We start from the raw sequence: 23516 nt of genomic DNA, 5'->3' as shown, positions 1-23516 counted from the left end.
TAACTAAAAGTGATGAATGATGGGAGTTGTAGGCCAAAACAACTGGAAAGCCACAAGTTGCCCACACAGCTGCCTGCATTTTTGGACTCATGTGGCCATGGGGACTGTCATGATGAACAACTGCACTTCAAAATTTGCACTACAGCATTACCCCCATCCATGTGCAACATCAGATCAGTCCTCTACTACAGCAATTTGTATGAAGTAATAACTGCCACCATCTCATTACCACGATGGATTGCCATCATATACTGCATTGTAGATAAAGGCTCGTATGCAACTGCAAATTCATAATTTGCAAACTTTTAGGAAAACATGGCTGTGTTTCATAAATCCCTTCCTTGTCCAGTTGAAGACAAAACAAGGAAGTGTTTCATGTGAAATGGCCTTCTGTGGCATGCTCAAGTAACTCTTGGAAAGAGTAAGCATGTTATGGTTACCATGTTTTCTCTTAGCACAATTTTTGTGACTTTGGGAGGTTCAGGTTTCTCTAATATTGAGAGTACAGTGATGTAGAAACCTTCAGCTGTTCAGTTTTAGTTTGGCAATATCCTAACTTCTAGATGTATTTTCGTTACAGGAGACTGGAACGCTAAGGTGGGTAGTCAAATGACATCTGGAATTACAGGTAAGCATGGTCTAGGAGAACAAAATGAAGCGGGACATAGGCTGATAGAATTTTGCCAGGACAACTCTCTGTGCATAACAAACACTCTCTTCCAACAACCTAAAAGACGGCTTTATACATGGACTTCACCAGATGGCCGACACCGAAATCAGATTGACTACATCCTTTGCAGCCAAAGGTGGCGGACATCTATACAGACAGTATTATTATTATTATTATTATTTATTTATTTATATAGCACCATCAATGTACATGGTGCTGTACAGATAACACAGTACATAGCAAGACCCTGCCGCATAGGCTTACAATCTAATAAGTTGTAGTAAACAATAAAGAGGGAAGGAGAATGCAAACAGGCACAGGGAAGTGTAAACAGGCACCGGGTAGGGTAAAGCTAATAGTATAGAGTCAGAACAAACTCAATATTTGAAGGCTATAGGGAAAAGAAAAGTTTTTAGCTGAGTTTTAAAAGCAGTGGAGCTGACTGTAGTTCAGATCACGAACTTCTTATTGCACAATTTAGAATCAAACTAAAGAGAATAGGGAAGACCTACAGATCAGTTAGATATGAGCTCACTAATATTCCTAATGAATATGCAATGGAAGTGAATAATAGATTTAAGGGACTCAATTTAGTAGATAGGGTCCCGGAAGAACTATGGACAGAAGTTTGCAACATTGTCCAAGAGGTGGCAACAAAAAACGTCCCAAAGAAAAAGAAAACCAAGAAGGCAAGGTGGCTGTCTGCTGAGAAACTGGAAGTAGCCCAAGAAAGAAGGAAAGCAAAAGGCAACAGTGATAGGGGGAGATATGCCCAAATAAATGCAAAACTCCAGAGGTTAGCCAGAAGAGATAAGGAATTATTTTTAAACAAGCAATGCACGGAAGTGGAAGAAGACAATAGAATAGGAAGGACAAGAGACCTCTTCCAGAAATTAGAAACATCGGAGGTAAATTCCAGGCAAAAATGGGTATGATCAAAAACAAAGATGGCAAGGACCTAACAGAAACAGAAGAGATCAAGAAAAGGTGGCAAGAATATACGGAAGATCTGTATAGGAAGGATAATAATATTGGGGATAGGTCAGACGGTGTGGTCAGTGAGTTAGAGCCAGACATCCTGAAGAGTGAGGTTGAATGGGCCTTAAGAAGCATTGCTAATAACAAGGCAGCAGGAGACGATGGTATCCCAGCTGAACTGTTTAAAATATTGCAAGATGATGCTGTCAAGGTGATGCATGCCATATGCCAGCAAATTTGGAAAACACAAGAATGGCCATCAGACTGGAAAAAATCAACTTATAACCCCATACCAAAAAAAGGAAACACTAAAGAATGTTCCAACTATCGGACAGTGGCACTTATTTCACATGCCAGTAAGGTAATGCTCAAGATCCTGCAAGGTAGACTCCAGCAATTCATGGAGTGAGAATTGCCAGATGTACAAGCTGGGTTTAGAAAAGGAAGAGGAACTAGAGACCAAATTGCCAATATCCGCTGGATAATGGAGAAAGCCAGGGAGTTCCAGAAAAACATCTATTTCTGTTTTATTGACTATTCTAAAGCCTTTGACTGTGTGGATCATAACAAACTGTGGCAAGTTCTTGGTGGTATGGGGATACCAAGTCATCTAGTCTGCCTCCTGAGGAATCTGTATAACAAACAAGTAGCAACGGTAAGAACAGACCACGGAACAACGGACTGGTTTAAGATTGGGAAAGGAGTATGGCAGGGCTGTATACTCTCACCTTACCTATTCAACTTGTATGCAGAACACATCATGCGACGTGCTGGGCTTGATGAATCCAAGGCTGGAGTTAAAATCGCAGGAAGAAAAATTAACAATTTCAGATATGCAGATGACACCACTTTGATGGCTGAAAGAGAGGAGGAGCTGAGGAGCCTTATGACGAAGGTGAAAGAAGGAAGTGCAAAAGCTGGGTTGCAGTTAAACCTCAAAAAAACCAAGATTATGGCAACCAGCTTGATTGATAACTGGCAAATAGAGGGGGAAAAACGTAGAGGCAGTGACAGACTTTGTATTTCTGGGCACAAAGATTACTGCAGACGCTGACTGCAGCCAGGAAATCAGAAGACGTTTACTTCTTGGGAGGAGAGCAATGACAAATCTTGATAAAATAGTTAAGAGCAGAGACACCACACTGACAACAAAGGTCCGCATAGTTAAAGCAATGGTATTCCCCGTAGTATCCTATGGCTGCGAGAGCTGGATCATAAGGAAAGCTGAGCGAAGGAAGATAGATGCTTTTGAACTGTGGTGTTGGAGGAAAATTCTGAGAGTGCCGTGGACTGCAAGAAGATCAAACCAGTCCATACTCCAGGAAATAAAGCCAGACTGCTCACTTGAGGGAATGATATTAAAGGCAAAACTGAAGTACTTTGGTCACATAATGAGAAGACAGGATACCCTGGAGAAGAGGCTGATGCTAGGGAAAGTGGAAGGCAAAAGGAAGAGGAGGGCCGACCAAGGGCAAGATGGATTGATGATATTCTGGAGGTGACGGACTTGACCTTGGGGGAGCTAGGGGTGGCAATGGCCGACAGAAAGCTCTGGCGTGGGCTGGTCCATGAAGTCACGAAGAGTTGGAAGCGACTGAACGAATAAACAACAGCATGGAATTTGGAAATTGTGAATTAATTAACAGGGTGTATTTGAATGAAGGGCAGGAAAGTCTGTCTGAAAGATGGATTTATTTATTTTTTAGAAACCACTAGAATAACAAGGTTTTGAAGTGAAATGCTTTTCTTTACTATCATAAAGTTGATCAGGATAATAGTAGTTTGATAATTGAGGCTACAAACCTATATACACTTACCTGGAAGTAAGTCCCATTGAATTTAATAGCACTTTCTTTTGAGTAGACATGTATAAGATATTGCATTTTTGATGTATAGGATTGTGCCAGGCAGTACAGCAAGGGATGAAAAAACTAAGGTATTGTACCAAAGTCTCCATGAAAAAAGTAGATTTAGAAAGGGTTTTGAAGGAAGAGTTGAAGGAATATTCTTCTAGACCTTAGGGCTATACCCCTAAAAACATGTCAATAAAACATAAAAGGGCACATCATTTTAAATGGATAACATGGAAGCAGCTTTCTCTTTGTCAGGAGCACTCTTATTTTGAGGCCACAGGCTGATTGATCCTTTATCTAGCACCTGTTATTTAAAAGCCAAACAACAACTGAGCAACGAAGGGAAATTCTCGAGCATTTGTAGATGTGATGCAAAATGGCACCATGTTTAAGAAAAGTATTAAGATTTAGGCAAGTGTCAAAACATGTGTAACATAGAAATGCACCTGCAGCAATGTTATCTGAATAGAAATTTCTTTCAGATTATGCATGCCTGTATGGTTGTTGTTGTTGTTGTTATTTGTTTGTATAGCACCAAAGTATAGTATGGCAGAAGTAACCAATACATTATCAAAACGTAAGAGATAGTATAAGAATTTCTTATAAGTAGCAGCATTCTATTCAGTAGTGGCCCCATATTGGTGTAATTTCTTCCCTAGGGAAATACATTCAGCCCCTACTTTACTAGTTTTAAATGGAACATAAACTCTTTTTTTTTTTTTTAAAAAAAAAAATCAATAGGCTTTTTAGTCTGTTGCATTCTTTTTAGGAGTAGGCAACTAATGTTTTGGCCTACAATTCCCATTACCCCAAATCAGTTAATGGGGGATGATTGGAGTTGTAGGTCAAAACATGCAGAGGGCCACAAGTTACCCATTTCTTAACTACTGCGGTTTTAATTTTTTAGTTTGAATTGTGGTTTTGTTTTTTATTATCTCTATATATTTTGTTCTGCTATAATCTGCCTTGGAAGAATTTTGCCCTGTAAGGTACCATATAAACCTTTGAAATAATAAATAATTCCAGACTACTCCACTTTAACGATATCAAATGTATCAGTTTGGAGCATCCTATATTGACTGAAAAATCAAACACCAACTGCAGAATTAACATTAAAAAAAATTCAAGCTAAATTGACCAACTGTTAAAATTCATAAACATTTTCAAAATAAAAATGGTTTTAAAAGTGAAAGGAGATTGTTAAAAGGGCTAGAAAAAAATCCTATTGCATAGCATGTCCTTGGATTTTACACAGACGCATCTACAATGATAGGCATGAGAAATGCAGTCTATTTGGTTTTCCTTGCCATATAAAATTAGTGTAGATTGCTAGAGTATCTTTCTTCTCCATATTGAGCCTACGTATAGAGGCAGAGATACATCAAAAAGAAGAGATTGCAGCACATCTAGTTCCAGGCTCTTAAGAAAGAATTAAACATAATAATGTATTTCCATTTAGTATTTCAAGTATTTCCACCAAGATGCACTGTGGGAATATGGGTTTAGGCTGACTCAGCTCTGCATGATGTTCCCTTCATATCGTCTGTACCTGAGGAAAAAAACATTCAGACTGAAAAGTGGTATAGTACCATATTGCCAATTTTCAGACTTGGTTCATCCACTGCTCCCCTTCTATCCCCCTCCTCTAGCTCTCATGTACCTGGTAGCTCATCCACTGAGCCCTCCTTCCTTGTGTTGCTGCTCTTTAATGCCAGGTCAGTCCACAATAAAGCAAAATTATAAAAATATTGCCAAAATAAAGCAAAATTATACTAAAATAGTGTAAAAAGGCAGAAAAAACAGAGGAAGAGAAAGTTAGAATAAAAATTGTAATTGCCCAGCTCAGCTAATCAAAACACAGTCCGAAGATGAGCACATTCCCAATGAAGCAGCTGCAATGGCGGTTGAAGAACTGAGGGATTGGGTAGGAACCCTCTGAGACATGCACAGTAGGGCAGCAGGGGAGAGTGCCTGCCAAAATTCTCAGCTATGGAAGTTTCCCAAATCAAAGCTCCACAAAGGTATAGAGCCCATGTGTGATGCACAGAGACCACAAAGAAGAAGCATGGGTTATTATGTGCGAACCAGGCCAATAATTTTCAAACAGAAATGTACAAGTCAACAGCATAGATGACAGACACAGATACTTGCTGTTTTACACAAGAGCCTCTGGCTGGCTGTATTAGCTACCAGTTTTTGCAGCTGCTGCAGTCAGATGGATAATTTCATTCCAGGCTATAGCAACTGTAGAGCAAGTAGTTGCTACAGCGAGCTAGAGGCTTTTGTACACAGGGCCATCATAATTTCTTTGCATTCCTGTAGTAAAGGCATTCACATGTTGCTATATGTGTTGTAGCTGCACTAGGCTGTGATTTCATTGTGTAAGAACAATATTTCTCTACACCCAAGTATATTTCAGTTGAATTTCATGGGCATTTATTAGGCCAACAGTGTGGAATATGTAGAAATATTCCTTAAATACATGTTGTTCTTTCTTCTGAATAGTAATTTCTAATCAGCTGCTCATGGCTTATTTTAGTATCAGTATAACGAACCATTATAATTATATTTTGGGAGTCTAAAAGTTGGAGCAATGTTATCTATGCTTTGGGTGAAGTTTTCCTGGTTGCGCGCCACGTTTGTAGACTCATATAAGTTCACCATCATCCTTGGGTGAATCTCTCCTTCCTTCTGTAAAAACCTTTACAGACACCAGAGAGTTACAAAAACAGAAGACAGAACAGTCTTTCTTGTTATGAGTTAATGCTTGGTTCTGGGTGGACTGGAAAAGGAGAATATGGTAAATATGCTTTGTTATGTTTACATTATTTTACAAGTCCAATATCTCCAAGCAACTCATGAATTATTTAGGCTAGTATTATAGAAGGACCTTTACCAGAAACTAAATCCTATTGAACTCACTGAAATTTATTTTCAAGTAACTAAGTTCAGGTTTGCTTTTAAAATCTGAATTAATGTGAACAAATGTTCTCTGTGAACAAGGTTAGTGTGAACTAAAATTATGACTTCTGGATTACATTAATTAAACAGTGTACTGTGGGCCTCCGATATGCAGCCTCTCTTCTAAGTTAAAGCTGTTTAGCAAATTGCCTGAAAAGAAACCTGGACTTTTCATTCCCCAGTTCTATAAACAGGGATAGCTGTAGTACATACACATACATACATGAAATATTCGTGGTTTCACCAGCAATTATGTGTTTGGCTAATTGGTTTCTATGGATTGTTTCCAATGTTCGCCCTACTTAAGAGTAGACCCATCAAAATTAATGGGATCTAAATTAGACTAACATTGAATACAACCCCTATGGTAGCTGAAAGACTAAGTAAGTGCATAGGTGACTAGACTATTACCCCCCTCTTGCATCTTCTCTCTCTAGCATCTTCTTTGCATTCATTGTATTGTAAGAGTAATGTGTTAGATCAACAGTATTGGATCTGGATCAAGGAACCCTTGGTTCAAATCCCAGTTCAACCACATACTCTTTGGATTGCCTTTGGACAAATGAAGTGAGGATATCAATGAATTATTTCAAAATGTTTTTGTGAGATTTAGTGGGAGGAGATGATTGATTTAAATAAAGTACATTGCATTCTAAAATATTCTATATAATATAACCATAGTTAAAAGCCGTAAATGATAAATCCACAGGAAGTTTGTATCTGAAACCTCATGGTTTCCCCTAAATGAGTAATTGGGTGAACTCACTGCAGTAGACAGGAAAATGAAAGTTCACTTGGTTATTATGGTTTCCTGCTGTGGCTCTCACTTGTGCATTGATTTCTTGCTTGGAAATTTTTAAGACAATTTAGATTGCTTACTTGATATAATCATTCAATTTATCTCTTTCCCCCCAGTTGATTCAAAAGTACTATACTCTTGATGGCTTTAATGGCAAATTTAAATAGATAATTCTCATTTATTGATTCTTTATAGTATAAGACTTACATATACATTTAGGCACATATTCTAATGCATAACCTAATTTCAAATGACATTTCTTATTGGCTCCATAACTTCTGAAGGAAGTGTTGGGCAGGGCTGTGTTATCCTGCATTAAGAAAAATCCTGAGTTGAGATAATCTAAATTCAGAATCCTGTATTATAATATTTATTATTATATTTACTGTATATACCGCCCCATAGCTGAAGCTCTCTGAGCGGTTTACAAAAGTTTAAAACGGTGAACATTAAAAACAAATATACAAAATTTAAAACCATAAAAAGCATAAAATACAAACAAAAACAGACAATATCCATTTAAAACAACTATTCCGGGGTCAGTTAAAAAACTCAGCATATTATTATTATTATTATTATTATTATTATTATTAATTTATATAACACCATCAATGTACATGGTGCTGTACAGAGTAAAACAGTAAATAGCAAGACCCTGCCGCATAGGCTTACATTCTAATAAAATCATAATAAAACAATAAGGAGGGGAAGAGAATGCAAACAGGCACTGGGTAGGGTAAAACTAACAGTGTAAAGTCAGAACAAAATCAAGTTTTAATATGCTATTAAATGCTGTTTAATGCCAGGGAGAAAAGTCTTGACCTGGGGCCGAAAAGATAACAATGTTATCTTTTTGGGGAGCCTTTTTGGGGAGATTATTCCATAATTGAGGGGCCACCACTGTAAAGGCCCTCTCCCTTGTTGCCATTCTCTGAGATTCCCTTGGGGTAGGCACCCGGAGGAGGACCTTAGATGTTGAGCGTAGTGTTCGGGTAGGTTCATGTCGGGAGAGGCATTTCGTCAGGTATTGTGGTCCCAAGCCGTGTAAGGCTTTATAGGTTAAAAGCAGCACCTTGAATAAATGTATAATTTACTTAATTTATACACCCTGTATAAATTAAGTAAATCTGCATATATTTCCTTATTTCACATTATGGTTCTTCTAGTTATGAGAAGGGGAAATAGGTTATGGATGCCCCAATTTGATCACTGGATAACTTGCTCAGCCTCCCTCCCCCTGCATCTGGAATGTTATTACTCTCACACACGTTTAACTTTAGCTGCAGTAATGGATTAATTTTAAGTCTTTACTATTTGGGGTTGGAGCTAAAGACTCTACCCTCAGATGTGTTCTTGTGCTTTACTTTTACTTTCCTATTCCGTGATTTGGGCCTGAATAAATGAGTAGAATCTGACTTCTTTTAAAAGTGAGGAACTTATCAGGGCTAGAAATTTGTTTTATAAATAGAAATCTGATCTTTCCAGATGCTGAATTCTGTGCTCAATACTGAATTCTGGGGTTGTGTTATGCATGCACGAAATGCAGGCAATCCTTCCTAGGGGCAGAAGTGGCTGGATGCTGATTGCTGGATGGTTCAAAGATTCTTCTAGACCTATTTATTTTTCCCATGTGTCCAATGGACAGTGGAGTACAGAAAGGAAAGCTGAAGATACGATGGTGCACAGGCACACACTTTAGAGACTTGAAAGACAAGGAATTTGTGTATTATAGAGGTAAGGTATTATCTTTGCTTTTTATGGGATGAACGCCGATTTTTACATTGGAATGTTCGAGGCAAGGTGTGAAGCTTTGGCACTGAAAGTGTACCTGACGCGTGAAGCTTTGAAAATGCATGATTCATTACTTGTTTATGTTCAATTAGAATTTAATAATTTTTAAAAAGTTTTACATGAAAATTGGGAAGTTGATGAGAACTAAGAAGGCTAATTGTGGCACTTTTTTAAGATTATTATGTTAATACCCAACAAAATATACATATGTAGACACTTCCTAAATCATTTTGTCACATTTTAGTCTGTCATCCAGCAGCCATTCCGTCAGGCTGTAGCAGAGGGAGAGACAGGAAAGCAAGGACACTCATTCAGCTCATCTTGGAGATTATCAATTGTTGGTTCTTTCTCTCTTTGAACTGTGTCCACTGCAGCTAGTTGTGATAAAAAAAATCTAATTAAGAACATGTGCCTGAGTATGTTTTGTTCCTCTTCCCTTCCAATCTGGTTTTATTTTTTGTCATGTCTTTTAGATGGTAAGCCTGAGGGCAGAGTCTCCCATTATTTATTTATTGAATTTACATCTTGCCTTTCTTCCAAAAATGGTGCTCAAGGTAGCTAGCAAAAATAAAATATAGACACAGCAATGAAAAGAAATATCAACATCCAGCCAGTTAATGACAATGCCCCCCCTACACACACCCAGCAGCAAATTAGACACCAAAGGCTGGCCTAAATAAAATTCTCTTTGTCTCCTGGTCGAAGGACAATCAAGAGGAGCCAACCTATCCTTTCTTGGCAGGGAGTTGCAAAGCCTGGGAACGGCCACCAAGAAGGTCCTCTCTCATGTCACTAGCAAATGTGCCACCAACAGTGGTGGACCAAAAGAAGAATCTTCCCTGAAGACTTTAAAATTCTGGCAGGCTCATGTGGGAGAATACACTCTTTCAAATAGCTTGGTCCTAAGTAGTTTAGGGCTTATCAAGTTATAACTGTCACTTTGAATTGTACCCAGAATAGACCAGTAGTCAGTGAAGCAATTGTAAGGGAGTAATGTTCTCCCTGTAACCAACCTTCGTCAAACAGTCTGAACACTTTTTAGTTAGTTCCACATATAGTGTGTTAAAGTAGCCCAAATAATATAACTAAGGCATGTGACACCATGGCCAGATCCAACATCTCCAGGAAGTGGTGTAGTTGGTGAACTAGGCTTAATTGTGCAAATGCCTTCCTGGCCACTGCCAAAACTTGGACATCCAGGTTTAGAGCTGAATCCAGGAGTACACCTAAACTGCAAACCAGAGACTTCCACTATGAATCTGAGTCTTATTGATCTTTGTAAGATGTTGTGGAAGCCCTTTTCAGCTGAAAAGTGAAATAAAGTGCTTTAAATAAATAATTTGAATAGCTAAATTCTGCATTCCCAATGATTCATGGCAGATTTCAAAACTTTGTGAACGTCTTCAATGCTGATTTTGATATATAAAACTTAGAGCAGGATAATGGGAAAGATTACTACATCTGGGCCCCCATCATCAGATTGCTAATATTAATGTAACATGAAACAAGACTTGCAAACAGAGGCCCAGATATTGGCCATTACAATAAGGATTAATTCATCTGCATATCTTCTAACATAATATATTCCATCATATGCCCTTCTACCATTTATTTAGTTTGTCTTTAGGCAAGACAATAAATGGAACAAATCAGCTGCTGAATTGGAATTCGTATTCATATTTGATGCCATCAGATTTGGGTTCAACAGTGACTAAGAGGGGCTAGCTCACTACCAAGGCTGTGGAGTCGGAGTCGTGGAGTCGGGATCAATTCTTGGGTTACTGGAGTTGGAGTCGGTAAAAATATACTTACTCCAACTCCTAATAAATTTAAATTGTATATAGAGTTGCAATATGTCCCTGAAAACCTGACTAAAGTTTATCCAGCGGTTATTAGTGATGCAGCCAGAACTGTACAGCAATGCCACGCACCCAAGTCAGTGTTGAAAGACTGTTTTCGGCACTGAAAATAGTCAAATCAGATTTAAGGGCTTCTATGAGTGAGGATTTGGCAGAAGCAATTCTGTTTCTAAGCAATATGTTAGTCTTCAATCTTCTACAATATAATCTTTATTTCATTAAATGTATATTCACTTGAATTTTATGTTCAAACGATACTTTAATCTCGAAAAAGGTTTATGTTACTTATGTACCTAACTGAGTTCATTTCTTTAAAAATTGTTTAAAATTTTATTTTATTTTATTTATATAGCACCATTGTTGGTGCTATAATAATAATAATAATAATAATAATAATAATAATAATAATATAATGGTCTTTTGTTAAGTTGTTTTAGGTGTTCAATTGGGTTTTTTTTAAAACTTTTTTGTAGTTTTGACTTTGATATCAAAGTACATATTTTGGATTTTTGAACTAGTAGAGAAAGTTGTTCCTGATTTTCTTTTATAGTTTCTTTCTTTTATATCTTATTACTTTATACTCTATAGTCTTTTGATAAACCGCCCAGAGAATTTTGACTATGGGGCGATATAAATGCAATTAAATAAATACATAAAAATATAACCTCATTGTTTTCATTTTTGGACTTCTTTAATAAATAAAATAAAAAAAACAAGAATATCTTAGCTATAGCCTTTAGACTCGTGCTTTAACAGGTTAGGGTTCTAAAAAGTTGTGTGCTTGCAGTCGATGTAGTAAATATATAAGAAATTTATTTCCTATATCAATATATAATTAAAGGAGTCGGAGTCAGAAGTGCCATGAATAAAGGAGTCGGAGTTGGGTTTTTTATGTGCCGACTCCACAGCCCTGCTCACTACAGAGAGTAATTGTCTTTAATGTTTATGTACATTATTATTCTTGTTTTGCCAGTTCAACACCTGTTGGGAGTAACAATAAAAACGTTAGGCTTTAAATGCCATAAGACTTAGCTGTATCAGTAAATACTTTATAGATTTTAGAAACTAAATAAGAAGCTGATTTGAATTCAAGGTACACATATTCTCCCCCTTCAAAACTTTGTAAATAAGTTGATATTTTTTTAAAAAAGAACATATATACATTAAAAATGTACTTGAAAGTAAAAGACAAAAAGCCTTGCTTTAAAAAAGTGAGCACTTATGATAAGATCAGCATGCACAATGTTGTGAAGCATTTATTATTTATTTATTTATTTATTATTGCATTTATACCCCACCTTTTTTCTTCCAAGGAACTCAAGGTGGTGTACATAATCCTCCTTCTATCTATTTTATCCTCACAACAGCAACCCTGTGAGGTAGGTTAGGCTGAGAGTCTGTGACTGGCCCAAAGTCACCCAGTGGGTTTCCATGGCTGAGTGGGGACTAGAACCCGGATCTCCTGACTCCCAGTCCAACACAAAATTGTAAAAGAATCACAACCAGATATGCTGATGTAAAAATTGAGGATTACGATGCCAGAGATGGATTCTGACACCAGCTTTTTCCAGGTGTTGAAAGCACTATGTTGGATGACCAGCAAACAAGGATGCATTCAAATGGAAGGATAGTATTCATCTAGTGCTATTGTAGCAGAATATGCGATATAGTATGTGAAATTGATAAGAAGTTTATTTATTTATTTATTTATTTAGAATATTTAAATACCGCTCCTCATTGAAAAAATTTCGGAGCGGTGTACAAGGTAAAATGAAAATAAAAACAGAATAAAATAGTTAAAACAAAATTTAAAAAGAAGCAAAAAACAAAAACAAAAAACAACAACACAGAAATCCAAGGCTGCATGTTAAAGAAAGGCTTCTTGGAATAAAGATGTTTTCAGGAGGCGCCGAAAGGAGTACAAGGTTGGAGCCTGCCTGACCTCCAGAGGCAGGGAATTCCACAGGAGGGGCGCCACCACGCTGAAGGCTCTTCCCCTGGTGGATTCCAATCGGAGGATGGATCTAGGTGGAACCACCAGGAGCAGGCCCTCGGATGACCTCAGTGACCGGGCAGGTTGGTAAGGGAGAAGGCGCTCTCTCAGGTATCCTGGTCCCAAGTTGTTTAGGGCTTTGTACACAAGTACAAGAACCTTAAACCTGGCCCGGTAGCAAATAGGCAGCCAGTGCAGTTCCCTCAGCAGAGGAGTTACATGCTGGAAAGGGGCAGCTCCAGACAACAGCCGAGCTGCAGCATTCTGCACTAGCTCCAGCTTCCGGAGCAGCTTCAAGGGCAGCCCCACATAGAGCGCATTGCAGTAATCCAATCTTGAAGTTACCAATGCCTGTACCACCGTGGTCAAGCTATCCCTGTCCAGGAGAGGCCGTAGTTGGTGAACCAACCGAAGATGGTAAAAGGCTACTTGAGCCTCCAACGACAGAAATGGGTCTAAGAGTACCCCCAAATTACGAACCTGTTCTTTCAGAGGCAGAGCAACCCCATCCAGAACAGGCAATGAGCCTGTCTTCCGGACTCGGGAACCACTCACCCACAGGGCTTCCGTCTTGCCAGGATTTAGTCTCAGTTTATTGGCCCTCATCCAGCCCATTACTGAGTGTAGGCACTGGTCCAGGACTTGCACAGCCTCACCTGATTCAGTTGTCCCAGGGAGACAGAGCTGCGTGTCATCAGCGTATTGATGGCATTTAGCTCCAAATCCCCTAATGACCGCTCCCAACGGCTTCATATAGATGTTAAATAACATTGGGGACAAGATGGTGCCCTGCGGCACTCCATAGCTCAATTGCCAGGAGGCCGAGGACTGGTCACCCAATGCTACTCTCTGAAAACGACCCCGTAAGTAGGACCGGAACCACTGTAAAACAGTGCCTCCGATGCCCATCCCACAGAGTCGATCCAGGAGGATACTATGGTCAATGGTATTAAAAGCCGCCGAGAGATCGAGCAGGATTAACAGGGTTGCATTCCCCCTGTCCCTCTCTCGATAAAGATCGACCAAGGCTGATTCAGTCCCGTGACCAGATCGGGACCCAGACTGGAATGGATCTAGATAATCAGTATCCTCCAAGAGTGTCTGCAGTTGCTCCGCCACAACCCTCTCAAGTACCTTCCCTAAAAAAGGAGTGTTAGCAACTGGGCGGTAGTTGCCTAATACCATCGGATCCAGTGTGGGCTTCTTCAGGAGTGGTCGCACTACTGCCTCCTTAAGGACAGCAGGGACCACCCCTTCCTGGAGGGAAGCATTTATCACCCCCTGGACCCACCCAGTCAGACCCCCTCGGCTTGCTTTTATAAGCCAGGAGGGACAGGGATCGAGAGGGCAAGTGGTCGGTCGCACTGCTGCAAGCACCTTGTCCACATCATCAGGCCGCAATAACTGGAACTGATCCCACAAAATTGGGCAGATGGTGGCATCGGTCACCTCAACTGGAGCTGCACTAAAAACAACGTCAAGCTCGCTGCGGAGAGAAGCGATCTTGTCCTCAAAGTGTGATGCAAAAAGGTCACAGCGGGTCCTTGACGGAGCCAGGGCTGCCACGAATGGATTGGTCAAGTAATGGAAGCAGTACTGCTTAGTTTAGCAGGGTGTTACTGTTGCCAATATCAAAACTGCTTCACTGGGAAAAATTGGAATAGTACGACAAGGTTGAAACTAAGGATGAGATATCAACATAATGGAGATTATAAAAGGCAAGGGGTTTATTTGTATGGGAGAGAGACCTTGAGAGAATGAGAAACCCATCAAGTATGTTAAGGTGGCTCTGCCCACCATGCTTTCCATTTAGGTAAATATAGAACTTTGATATTAACTATTAGATTGAGAAGAACTTATACTTTACTATGTTAACAATATGCTTGCTACTATTTTTGTTAAACATTTAGTGTTTATGTGTGTATTTAGGAATGTTTTATCTTAGCTATAGCATGTTATTCTCTTAGACTATTTGAGCAATAAATATATATTCTTTAATACCAAATTTGTGTTGTCTGGTTTGAGAGAAGTTTCAACGACCACTACCCATATATTAATTCTTGAAACTCAAAACATTAGGTAATTGTAAATCTAACAGCCTGCCCTTTAAAGGGAATTACTTTTAACTACACAAACACATATTTCATGAACAACTCCAAAACTGATATTTTAAACAGTAAAATCAATGGGACTTGGAAGCATATACTAGCAGCAAAATACTTTCTGGCTGTTTGCACTAATTGCCTAGGAAGGCATCCACACACCCTCTCATGGCTTGTTACCAGAAATAGACCTTACTGAAGCTATGCCTCAGTTGCTTTATAAAGGGGGAAAAGCAACATTTACATTTATCTGTCTCAAAGGGCTGTTGAGCCTTAATTAGTTCTTGGGGTTTTTACAAAAGCCATTTAGGAGTCATACTAGGTGCCTTACATATGCATGCATATTTAGAAAGCTTTTATATAAGCTAATTAGTACAGTGAACCACATACTGTGCTGCTGGTTCTAAATGCTGCCTTTTGATCATACATTATTGTAGTTAAGCTCACAGTTTTGCTTGATTCAGTTTAGGAGCCATCCTACATTTTGGTGAAGAAAACATGACCTGAAAAATTGGTTGGGACTTTTGTTTTCGTAATATTATCAGTAACACAGAAAGATCAAATGGTATGTACTTCTGCTTCTTTGTCTCATGTTATTTGTGCAATTACTAGCACTTTGCCATGAAATGGACTATTCATACACATGAAGATATGGATGTGCTAAAGTCCTTTGGTGAAGTGAGCCCAAAATTTGAAACAAATTTGAAACAACATCTTGGACTTGGTATCTTGTTTTTTCACATCTGTATCTTGAATTGCCATAATTTTCTTTTTTAAGAATAGGTTAGGCATTTTATTGTGAAACCTACTTGAATAATTTGTGATACTTGACATACTATTAATTACTTGGAACTCACAGGGATGGCCCTAAATAGGGGGATAGCTGAATTTTAAGCCCTACTAGGCCCATTAATTTCAAGAGGATTAGGTTGCAGTCTTATCCGGGAGTCAGCACCACTGAACTCAACAGGGTTACTTCTGAGAAGGCATGAATAGGATTACACCATTAGGCAACTAACTTTGCATAGGATTTGGATCTTATATACACACATATGAAGTCTCATGCATTTGCGATGAATCACAAGCACAGAGTTAGGAGGTTGAAGACCATAATATACATATATTATACAGACACATATTAGTCAGATTATTCTCATTGGTGTAGTAAAGTCCACTCCCCTCAATCCAAAGGGAGAGGCGGGTAAGAATTAATTTATTATTATTAGATTGGAAACCCACGTGTGAAGTTTAATTAGATTGTTAAACAGGTACTTTGATGCATGTCATCATCTGCACAGAAAATGAGGATGAGTTTATTTTGCAATGGCAAGGTTTTTCATCTCCCAGCTTGTGTTTGCACTGTCCAAACATGTCATCCTTACTTAGGATAAATCTTTTCTTCAACAGGGGTTTTACTACAGTACAGACTGCAACAATGTTTTGATTCCCTTTCCAGAAAGGTATTTCACTCCATAATATAATAATTCTTATATGTGAACCATGTCATTAGACAAACACAAATGCCTGCTTTTTCATTTACCCTTACTCAAAAATGCTTGTCTTAAGGGTTTTCTGTGTTCTGCACAATTGTATCTAATGTGCTGAAATATACAGGTTAAAAAAACACTGTACCAGTTTCTGGTCCTTGGCACCACCTGGGTTTGCTCTACAACCACAATATCAACAAAGTGTTTAGCTTACCCATGTGATATGTTCAAGATTGGACCAGAGCCCTCGGAAACTGGCACAAAGAACAATTAACAGTTTGCAACTTATTACAGGTGTACTGCTAAAACTAATTCCGGAAAACCTGTTCAGTGAGTATTTCTCGTTACAAAGGCAGATTTAGAATATACTAAAGGCCTTTAAATTCAATGACCCAGAAACCCAAGTTCTAGAGTCAGCAGAAATTGTACATATCAGCATTACCAAGTTGCAAAATGCATTCCTATTGTAGGATACTGAGATATTTTGCAGTGTCGGAATAGAAGAGGGCAAAGGGTTGTGATGACAAATGTGAGTCAATGGTAAGTTAGACCCACATTGCAGAATTACTATTAGAATGAATGAGCTTTGGAACAGCTCTCACATTCCCGGAACCTTAGCAAGAGTATGGCATAAACAAAGTGTCAATGAGCAAAACAAAAGCTCATGCCGGAATATATTGGTTAGTGTTTAAGGTGTCACAAGCCTTTTTTGTTTTGTTTTTGCTGCAACAGACAAACACAGCTACTCCTCTAGAGGGAACAAAGTGACAGGGAATGATGCAGAACCCAGAATAGCTGCCCCTGATCTAGGACTCTAGTTACTGGAACAGCAGCAAACATTGGTCATTTTTCCTCTCTAACTTTTCTCTACAACCATGAAGACCAGGGTCTGACCTTTTAAAATAATACCAGATATTCTGCTACCACACTGTATACGAGAAAGCAAATTCCAATGCAAATCCAAAGTGTTATGAACTTACATTGGCTATGCTCAGTAATAAACAACACTAAAGACAGATCCTCAACTCATCATTTTTCTTTATTTTCATTGGTTTCAGATACTTCTGATTACCTGACCTGTCTTCTCCAACTTTGGGAAGATTCCTGTGATGTATTGTAGAAATGCAGTGAAATTCCTTAAAAAGAAAATAACTTATATAGTTGAATCCAGTGGCAACTTTGCCTTAGCAGAAAGCCCTTCTGGGGCAATCAAATTTTTATTGATTCTACTTACTGCACCCCCCCCCCCTCACTATATCCCATTCTGGGGTCAAATATAATTCTGTCCTCAGATAGTACAGTCATTGCAATTAACATATAATTACCATTTACAAATATTATCTGTGATGCAATTAGTGACATACATTACAACTCCTCCTCATACCAAGTGCCTTTTAAAGGTTTAGCATTATTACAAGGGTGCTTCCAGATAAGGCTTTACTGTGCAATCTCATTCATGACATTTTATAGGAAGCCTGACATAATCTTCAATTTGTAGCCTTCCCATGTTTTCCCACCTCTTTCATCTTTTTTCTTACGAGGAAAAAAAACATTAAAGAAAAAAAGATAGAATGTCTGCACAATGCCTTTTGAATGTAAGCACTAAGAGCTCTCCATCTGGAGGTACCGTAATTTTTGAGCATTTCCTGTTATACCATTTCAGTAAAGAAGTGGTGGTGCCCCTCCTGTGGAATTCCCTGCCTCTGGAGGTCAGGCAGGCGCCAACCTTGTACTCCTTCCGGCGCCTCCTGAAAACATCTTTATTCCAAGAAGCCTTTCTTTAACATGCAGCCTTGGATTTCTGTTTTTGCTTCTTTTAAATTTTGTTTTAACTGTTTTATTCTGTTTTTATTTTCATTTTACCTTGTACACCGCTCCGAAATTTTTCAATGGGGAGCGATATATAAATATTCTAAAGAAAGAAAGAAAGAAACTGATAACTAGGTGTTGTTGTTTTTTAAAAGTAGCAAAATACAATGAGAACCGCTTCAAAAAGTTACATAGATTCAAAATATCAATCCTTTCTTGGAGAAGGCAGCCTTGCTCATGTTAATCCTTTGAAAATTATCAGTAGGTAAGTGCTTGCATACAAAGGTCTCTAGAAACAGACTAAAAATGTATTAGGGTTACACATGGTACTATGGAGTTTAATATCTCCTGTCCTATTGGAGGGCCTTCTTAAAAAGCTTCCTGAAATCACTGCATCATGGAGTCTCAAAGAATTTGTGGTTTTAAGGGGTAGCAATATAACATAAAGGTACAGAAGAAAACTACATATAACATTATTTCCCTCTGACTCGGAAAGGGTATTTCCAAACAGGGCTTTTAAAGTGCTATTAGCTTGCTTTGTTCACAGGTTTTCATAGGAGCTCTACATGATGTGGTCATTGTCCTATAAGATATCTTATTATGTACAGAATCTGTTAATTTTTCAAGGCAGAAACATCAATAGATGTAGATATTTGATATTGCAACTTTCCAATGTTTTGCTGGTTATGACTGGGGTAATATTTCAAGACCATACCATAAGTGTTTCTTATCAGCTGTGCCTCTTTGTTTTTGGTATCCATGCTGTAAGAGCTCTAATCTGTATGCTGCCCTGAGATCTTAATGATATAGGGCATGATACAAATGTTTTAAATAAATAAATAATCACAAACAGTACGTTCTGAATTGCAGTGTGCTTTCATGGAATCATGAGGATTTGGGGTCATGCAAAATGGAAGACTACTGTTTTGATATCTCCAGCTTTGGTGATCTATATAACCAATCTACGTGGAACTGCCTTTTCATATATTTTTTTGTATTTTTAAAGGAGCATTTGCACAATTTCATTATACTTGCATAATAAACTAAATAGTTTGTCATTTCAAATTTCAAAAAATGTCTTCATTTATTTCAAATGAAACACTTTTGCTTTAGGAAAGAATGTTCTCCTTAATCCCCCTATATTTATGCAACTGCTTTACTAATCCAATACTGGGGTCAAATTAAGTCATAGCTTTAAAAAAACCTAGATGTATTTGAAACATAAACTGGAGTTGGCATGGATTGAACTTGAGACTTTATATGCAACACACATGCTTTACTATGGAGTCAACAAGGTAGACCCCAGAATGGGGAAAGAAGTGATAGGAATCCCACTGGCATACTTCTTCTAGCTAAAGCACCACAGTTAACGAGCTGAATCATGCTTCTACTGTGAGTTGACAATTAATTGGTCACTTTACTAATCAAGGCATTTATTTAGACTTTTACCCTGTCCTGTCTCCCAACTCTCAGAGCAGTTAACACTTAGAAACATGTAATCAAAACACTTAAATGTCAGCCTCTAAAAATCCTCTACTTATTATCACCCAGCTACAAAACACTTCCCTGAACATAGAGGACTTTACAGAAAATATTCGATTTTTGTGATTTCAGGGAAAGTGAGTTCCAATATGGGTGCTTATTATTAAACTAATGAGAACAGAAGGAATGTGCATAAAAATGTGGCCTAGGGAGAGATGAGTTGTGCACAAAGAGCACTGCACCCTCACCCCCATTTTTATCTACTTCCTTGAACTCAAGGTGATGACTCATTCTTCAAACCAACTGGGTGGGCATGGCCATCCCCCAATCCTATGTCTACTGCTTGTTTTCCCCAGCGCCAGCCAGTCACTCAGCTGCTCTTTATAGCAGCTTCATGCTTATCTTGTTTATATGCATGTGTACAACACACATCTTCACTCAGTTCCCAGACCAATGACACCTGCAGCTTCTATTCACTCCTTGCCTCTTACAATCAGGTTGAAGAATGGTGTGTACATTTTAATAATTTGAATTATTTCAATTGGCTAAATCTGTGTATATTAGTCCTCTAGGGAAATGGGAAGATAGGAACACAGGAAACAAGTCTCATACCGAGTCAGACACTGGTCCATAAAGCTCATTATTGTAGAACTGCCTGGCAGCAGCTCTCCAGGGTTTCAGGCAGGGTTCTTTCCTCCTAGCCCCCACCTGGATATGCTGGATATTAAATCCAGTACCTTCTGCATGCAAAGCATGCCCCTTACCACTGAGCTACATCCTGTCACAGATCTTCATCTTAGGTAAAAGCTAAGCTTATTCGTTCTTACAATCACATTATATTAGCATTATCCCCACTTTATTTATGTTATTTACAGCATTTTTACCCCCTTTTCAGCCAAGAAAAGGCTCTCAGAGCAGTTTACCAAGATTAAGAACAAGACATTTTACAGAATGTGGAACTGCATTTTACAACACCCTTATTTTTATTTATTGCTTTACTTACAACATTTGCATGCCTGCCCGCCCGCCCCCAACATAACATTATCTGGGAAGCTATAAAGCCCAGGCCCCCATTTGACACAGTTTTCCTTACTGTGCAATTTTTCATCCTGTTTACTGTTAGGAATAATGGCTTCAGCAAGGAAGGGGAGTGATGGCAGGGCCTCATTTGCCACCAACGTACCAAACTCCAACACAATAAACGATACTTTTTCTCAGAGGTATTTCTGAAGCATTTCCTGTGTTGGTGCACCAGTTGCTGGAGGATCTGCTGCCTAGAAGTAACCCCCTCCCCCCTTTTAACCCCTCCCCCCAAAAAAAAACCTCACCTGAGTTTAATGGGGCTTATTATTAGCAAGTGTCTGGAATAGTTGCAATCCTAAATATGTCTACTTAGATGTAAAGCTCATCGTTCAATAGGACTTACTCCCAGGTAAATGTATATGGGATTGCCCTCTAGATCAGCCATTCCACTCCTCTCATCCTATCAGAACCTTGCATGAAGTATTATATGTAACTCGAAGCCTTGTCTCTTAGTAGGACACTATTATTCCTATTTTATACATAGAAAACTGCAGGTGGGCAAACGAGGACTGGCCCAACGCCCTATAATTCTCTGGCGGAGATTTATTTATTTTAAAAAATTGTATCCCGCCCTATATCACTAGGATGAAAGACTCACTTAAGCCCAGATGCAACAAACCCTGCTCTCTACATAATGTGGGTTATATTTTTAAAAATTAGACGCACGCTTAGCAGGTTGCAACCTTCCTTTTGAGTCTTCAGAAGGGAATGATTTAAATAAATTTAAAAGAAATCAACCCCCTTCACACAATTCCCCGGTCTCTCCATGCGCAACCCACCACTACAACACGCAAACCCAACCCCTTCTCAGCCGCCACCCTTTATTGTTCTTGCCGCCTCGACTGCCTACCGCGCTGCTCTATCCGTCCTCGCTCCGTTCAAACCAAAACGCCCTCAACTGCTAATTTCTCTTCACAACACACACACAGAAAGCAGCTTTGGGAGGCGGCGGCGCAAGCACCATGCGCTCGGCCTCTTCGGGAAGCGCGCACTCGCCGGCTGTTGACCTGACACACACGCGTGCACGCGCACACACACACTTTTTTCGTGCGTGCGGGGGCGCGCAAAGACGAAGGAGTGGGGGGAGGTGTTGAGCGGCGACTGTGACGCGCTCGTGTAGAACGGCTGAGCGGCCGCGCGCACGGAACGGTGCCTGTCTCTGTGTGTAAGAAAAGGCGGGGAGGGAGGAAAGGAAAGGAGACAACCGGGGCGGGGAGGGAGGCGGCGGCTGCTGCTGCTGCGTTCCGTGAGGCGAAGGAGAGACGCTGCTGAACAGGAAGCGCTGCCACCGAACAAGGAGCCGCTCCGTGGCTGTACTGGAGCGAAAGGGCAAAGTCTGGTTGGTGTTTTTTTTTTTTGGAAAAGCGAAGGTTTTGGCCTGCGAGGGGTGATATCTGAGGATTGACTCGCCACACCGGCACCTTTTTTTCTTTTTATATTATTATTTTTATTTTCACAATCTACCGGGAACTCGGCGCGGCTGCCGCGCGGCCCGGCGCGGCCCTCCCATCGTGTAGGTGGCTCCGAGAGTCCCGGAGGGCGGCTGAGGAGGATGTCGGGCGGCGGTGGAGGTAGCCGGGAAGAGGAACGGCGCAAGCTGGCCGACATCATCAACCACTGGAACGCGAACCGGCTGGACCTGTTTGAGATCAGCGCCCCCACCGAGGTGAGAGACGGAGAAATCCTTAAAATGCCTCGTTTTACTCGCTTCCCGTCCTCTTCTCTTCCCCGCCCCTCAGGAAGGGGGCTGAGAGGTAATGCAAACCGTCCCCATCTCCCGAGCAAGAAAGAGAAACCTCCGGACGCACACACAGTCCCCCCCCCCCGGCGCTCCAGCTCTTCCTCACGGAGGTGAGGCCGCCAGCGGCAGCGCTTCCTACAAACGCCTCCATCCTCGCCGAGGGGAGGCTCCGCCCCTTCCCGAGGTGAGAGACCCAGCAGCTCCAGGGTTGCACCGGCGCCCCCCCCCCCCCACGCCGCCCCATTTCCCAGGGAAGAGGTCCCATCTTGCCTTCCGCCCTCCTTTGTACATTGTGGTGGCACGACCGCGTTTGGAGAGCTGGTATCCTACGTCCCCTAAAAATCCCCTTTAGCCCGGCCGACTTCCACGGGGCCTTGCCAGTTCTCGCCGAGAAAATAATCCATCTGTACCTGCACCCGTGTCTCCATTCGTGTAAAATAACACCCCTGTGGGAAAGAGACACTGCTCCCATTTTGCTCCTTGAAGTGAGGCTCCTTTGCCTCTTCCCACCGTTCTGTATCGAGCAACTCCCACTCGCTTAATTCTCTACTCCCCTCCCCCATATCTCCCTGCAAGGTTTTCCTCTTTTCCCCTCTTTAGAGGCAACACCGTTGCCGGCGCAGGGCTCGAGTTGTCGTCCACCCGCTGCAATTTCCAGGTCAGCTTGGCCTTTCGACAATTCCCTAGCACTTTCCGACCCTCTCCCCTCCGCTTCCTCTCTAGCACCACCTGGCCGAACCCCAACATTACCCCTTCCCGTCTAGGCTGCTTCGTTTTTTACCAGTGTGTGTATAGAAACAGGGTCATTGGAGAATTCCTCTTACACTGCTTGGGGTGGGGAAGTGAGCTGTGAAGAAGTGTTATATCTGTCCACAATTTTATTTTATTTTAAATGAGCCCAAGATCAT

General features: G+C 40.2%; 1 protein-coding gene across 14 annotated transcripts in view; it reads left to right on the top strand.

Moving 5' to 3' along the window:
* Nucleotides 1-22324: 22324 nt before the first annotated feature.
* AFDN (afadin, adherens junction formation factor) overlaps nt 22325-23516 on the top strand; it is a 113036-nt gene continuing 111844 nt past the window's right edge. For all 14 annotated transcript variants that reach the window (XM_063124450.1, XM_063124446.1, XM_063124444.1 and 11 more), the window contains exon 1: nt 22325-22533. In XM_063124450.1, coding sequence (XP_062980520.1) covers nt 22420-22533 — 114 coding nt within the window. In that variant the 5' untranslated portion in view covers nt 22325-22419. The remainder of the gene's footprint in view (nt 22534-23516) is intronic.

This window comes from Elgaria multicarinata, chromosome 4 (genome assembly GCF_023053635.1).
Source record: "Elgaria multicarinata webbii isolate HBS135686 ecotype San Diego chromosome 4, rElgMul1.1.pri, whole genome shotgun sequence".
In the NCBI taxonomy this organism is placed as follows: domain Eukaryota; kingdom Metazoa; phylum Chordata; class Lepidosauria; order Squamata; family Anguidae; genus Elgaria; species Elgaria multicarinata.
Note: the sequence above shows the minus strand (reverse complement) of the source record. Positions and strands in the feature narration are given on the sequence as shown.